This window comes from Peromyscus californicus, unplaced genomic scaffold (genome assembly GCF_007827085.1).
Source record: "Peromyscus californicus insignis strain IS unplaced genomic scaffold, ASM782708v3 Scaffold_12__1_contigs__length_115047231, whole genome shotgun sequence".
Classification (NCBI taxonomy): domain Eukaryota; kingdom Metazoa; phylum Chordata; class Mammalia; order Rodentia; family Cricetidae; genus Peromyscus; species Peromyscus californicus.
This window is the reverse complement of record NW_026294413.1, coordinates 72,981,067-72,986,133: the sequence shown is the minus strand read 5'-3', so window position 1 is coordinate 72,986,133 and position 5,067 is coordinate 72,981,067. Positions and strand designations below refer to the sequence as shown.

The following is a 5,067-nucleotide window of genomic DNA, read 5'->3' as shown; positions in this document are numbered from 1 at the left end:
ATCATTTAATTTTACACCAGAGTTTATGAATTCTATTTAATTATAACTAGAGTCAGTTTTACCTTTATCTCCCTTACTTCTCCTCAATCATTGAATAATCATTAGGGAAATGATGGGAAAGTTATTTATCAAGTTGATACAATAGTATTGACTAAGCTATACTCTATGTACTTTCAGTAATAATATAATCTATAGAAAAAAAGAAAAGACAAAAATGTGTGCTTGCCTCCTCTTGAAATCTGTCTTTAGTTTAGTATTTTTGATCCTGATCTACAAAAGTGAGAGAATAGATAAAGTCAATATATATTTTTTCTCCTTTGTGGATTCTAGACTTTAGATACACAACATATATATGCATAGATAGATAGATAGATAGATAGATAGATAGATAGATAGATAGATAAAGAGGGGGACTAAAAGAATGAAAAAGAAGAGAGAGAGAGAACCAGAGGCGGACATAAAGGGGGTTTGATAGGCAAATAAGGTCAAAGTACATAATATACTTAAATTTTCATTATGAAAATTAGTACTAAATACAACAAATGTATACAAACAGATAAATGAAAAAGAAATCAAGAGGTCTCTTTTAGGAATTGTAAAGGTTGGTGGATTAGAATAAAATATTGAATTAAAAATGTGAATATGTTTGTTAAACATCTATACTGCTGAATCTATTTTTCTATCCAATACAGATCTTCTTCCAATTCTGATTCACCTTCATCCTTCAACAACAAGTACTGTATAATGAGCCAAATAGAAAGTCAAGGATAATACAATGATGACAGTTGACCTCAGACATTTGAAAAAGTGACATGTTGAGAAAAGGCCACCCTGCTATATTGTGTGAGTGCATAATCTTAACTAGGTTCAGTCTGTGGAGTTGTGGGGTAAAGTTCAGGACTGAATTGGTTACCCAGGAACAAGCTACCTGCCTACATACTCATTTTCTAGCTTCAGAGACTTATTTTCTGGATGAACTATCTGCTTTGAATATATTCCTTAAAAGTGCTTTCTACCATATCCTCAAACAATGTTTTCATATTTTTGAAAATTCAAAGTCTCTATAACTATAATTAAATTTGTTTTTAATGTGCTTGATATAAAGTATAGATACAAAACTGTCATTTATTCCCAGTTAATATTTTAAACGAATAATACCATATAAAATTTAAAACATTTCCATTAATATCTTCAAATGTGTGAATAAAGACAAAATACACAGACCACACTTGAAACTTAAGTATATTTACTTGTAGTTGAAAACATTGTAAAGACTCTGACCTATCAGACACAGTATACTTATCTTACCTTTTCGATACAGTTATGGAATACATTTAAATTTAAGATGAAGTTGCAAAACATAATACTTGTTTAGAAAAACACAGATATACAAATGTAACAATAACACTATAAATGAATCCAGACTAAGTAATTGACACATGTCTAATATTAGAGAAATCAACATACTTTTTCTAATATAAAACTGGGTCATGGAAGTTCAGGTGAGACCCTTCATTTCTATTTCAGTCTCTGTGCTTTTGTACTTTTTTAACCAAACATCAAAATCAGCAACATTATTACTTAGTATTTCCTGCTGCTAGATATTTTACACATTTTTGTTTAATTTCAACATCAGTAGTGGTTACACACAATGACTCCAAATCTATAGGCAAAGAAACTTTAAAGAAATTTGCTCAAACTTTCAGAGGTAGAACGAAGTTCTGAGATCACAGTTCAGAATTAAAACAGACTGATACTATCTAATTACTGGATAGACATCTATCTCTCTCTCTCTGTAACAAGGAAACAGACTGTGGACTTGAACAGGCCTTCAGAAGCCAACAAGGACTTAAAACACAAGAGGTGCTCAACAATGAATTATTGAACTAAACGTTGGTACTTTTAGAGCCAGAGTTCATATTTTTAAATAAAGATATTTTTTCCATAGCAGTAGAAGTGAGGCAAAAGTATCTCTCCATACTAAAATTTTTCTGTATGTTTTGCTTATATGAGGCAATAAGAATGAGTTTATAGTTTACTTAAAAATAAACTAGCCCTCAAATTGAATGTGTAATTATACACCTAGTTTCAACAGTATATCTCTATATAAACTTCTGCACACTACTAAACTTCAGATATTAAAGTTTGTCTTTGAAGTTGTTATCACAAAAACATGTTGCCTTTTTGAGAGACAAGAGCCTATGTTTTTGCATGATTCTAATGCTCTAAGTCTCTGGTGACAGTTTACTTTCATAACTCCTAATATCCATTAAGTCAGGGAGAAACAATCTCATAGTATATTAAAATAGTAGGCATTCTAACCTATTTTGATCACACATTCCAGACTGCAAATGGAAATCAAAATGGTTTTATCATCTATTTTAACAAACTATAGTTTTTAAAACAACACAAAATTAGAGCATTATGTAACTTTGCTAGTACTCATCCCAGAATGAAGCTACTATTCAGAAGCATATTGATTAAAAATAAGACATAGTTGAGGTAGTTCAAGGAAAATGGAATTGACATGTCTACTTTTTGTAAAATATTACCATAAAAATTTTAATCTATTTTTCATAATTCTCATATTAGAGATAAAAAGGGATAAAGTGAATCTTCCAAGATCTAATTCAGTAATCCTCTGGTCTTCGTCAATGTTCTTTGTGTCCTATCATGACTAATAAAAATTAGTTAAAAAAACAACAAAAAAAGTGGTAAAAATTCTCTATGCCTTTGTTTCTTCAGCAGTTTAAAAAATGGATTGTCTATCTGAATTTCAAAGATTATGTGAGATAAAAAAATCTACTTACCGTTATTGGCAATAAACCAAATTAGGTAGAAATTAACTATAAACTTTTAAAATAAGTTTCACCTTTTCTTCCCACTAACCATATGATATTAAAAACTAGATGCAAAATTAATAAAATGGTAATAATAGTTTGAACTATTTTATTTTAAAGACTTTAAGTGTATCATGAATTCAACAGTTAATAGTATTCTCACACAATAAAGTTTAATAGCAAATGAGTCCATTATACATATTATTTGTAGCTAAGTTCTAAAAGCCAGTCTATTTAAGAACTCTACTCGATGATTTAAATACCACAGACTCTCAATTTATTAGTTATTTTCTATATCAATCACCTCATAGCAGTAATCTGCACACTAAGAATCTATACTGCTGAAGTTTTAATCTGTTATGTTCAAAATTGTCTTAGAATTCAAACAATTTGACTCACTGATTAAAACTGTTCTGTGTTATTTAAAAGAATCGTTACATAATATAAAATTTTCTAATGTTATGAATAAAGCCTGTTGTGCTCCAAATTTCTAATTAAAGTTCTAATTTCAAGTGGAAACCATAAAATATCACAGGACAGCCAAAAAGGAGTGCTCTAAATTAGAAAACAAGAATATATTTCATATTAAGCTTCTTACAGAGTATTAATCCTAGTATGAATGTGTATAGATTTTTACAAATACATGAAAATGAATCTATGTTAAAAATTCTAGCAACATAACTTTTCTATGAAAACACATTATAGACTCCAACATAATGTCAAATGGATCCATGATCACAAAAAGATACCAAACACAGCACTAATTTTAAAGCTGTTGCATATCCCTCAGCCCCAATGTCTTGATATCATGAGCAGATTCTAATTTAATTATCTGCTATTCTGTTAGAAAACCTGACCTCACTCTCAGGATCTCTCCTGTCCTTTCACTGTATAATGTGGAATTGTTTTCCCAAAAGTAAAATATTGGTTACTTATTTTTTTCTTTACTGCTGTCCTCACTTCCTGGTTTCTTAAAGTATAGATAAGTGGATTCAGAAAAGGGGTGAAGATGGTGTAGAAAACAGAGAGAATTTTATCAACCAGAAAGTTTGTGAAGGGCCACACATAAATGAAAATGCAAGGTCCAAAGAACATTAGCACAACTATGAAATGTGAAGTGCAGGTAGAAAGAGCTTTAGAGGAGTGGTCTCTGATAGTTACAAGCACCACAATATAAGAGATGAGCAAAAGCAGGAAACTTACAAGAGCAATAACGCCACTGGTTGTGACCATGAAGATACCAAGAACATAGGTATCTACACAAGCCAGTTGAATTACCAGAGGAAGATCACAGAAGAAACTGTCTACTACATTGGGACCACAGAAGGGTAAATATAGGATAAAAACTAATTGGCTCATTGTATGTAGGAAGCCTACCATCCAAGAAGTTACCACAAGCCCAACACACACTTTTGGGCTCATAATTGTTGAATAGTAGAGAGGTTTACATATGGCAATATACCTGTCAAAAGACATGGAAATCAGCAGTACAATTTCAGTTCCGGTGAAAAGATGTAAAAGAAAGATTTGAGAAATGCACCCCTCAAAAGAGATGGTCTTGTGGTGAGCAAAGAAGTCCATGATCATCTTTGGTGTGGCAAAGGAGGAGAGGCATATGTCAATCAGAGAAAGGTTGCTGAGAAGGAAGAACATGGGGGAGTGGAGATGTGAAGTGGAGAGGACAGTGAACAGAATCAGGCAATTCCCAAGCATTGTCATTAAATAGAAAATGGAAAATGCCACAAAGAAGAATATCTGAAGCTCGGGAGAATCAGTGAGTCCAAGTAACACGAATTCCGGTACTCTGGAATAGTTAAGCCTCTCCATCTATCCGTAGACTCTGCTCTGTAGTCATAAAAGACACACAATTACAGTGCTGGGAGCATACAATATTTCCATAGCTACATATGAAGAACTTATGATACTACTTAATAGTTATCTAACTCACTGGTTACTCAGAATCCATCTAAAAATGCTCTTAAGTGCAAGATGTTTTTCTTTGGGGACCACTAAGACAACTGATGCTGGATAACACTTGAGAAGCACAGCTTAGATCTGTCCAGCAGGCAAGCACAGTACATGTCAGGCTGAGCATCATAGCCCCCACAGCACATCTGTCTAACTGCCCCCGTGCTTCAGGATGTACATGTATCGAAAGGTAGTGTTAAGTTTGTGGGATGTGCTAAACAATACATATATTAAAAAATAAGATTTGAGCTCTCAAATA

At 32.2% G+C, this 5,067-nt stretch overlaps 1 protein-coding gene across 1 annotated transcript; it reads right to left on the bottom strand.

Annotated features, from left to right (window-relative positions):
- Positions 1-3,704: 3,704 nt before the first annotated feature.
- LOC128107997 (olfactory receptor 4K2-like) lies at positions 3,705-4,667 on the bottom strand. Its single transcript, XM_052734323.1, has one exon. It carries the CDS (start codon positions 4,665-4,667, stop codon positions 3,705-3,707), a length of 963 nt encoding a protein of 320 aa, XP_052590283.1.
- Between the last annotated feature and the right edge of the window lie 400 nt (positions 4,668-5,067).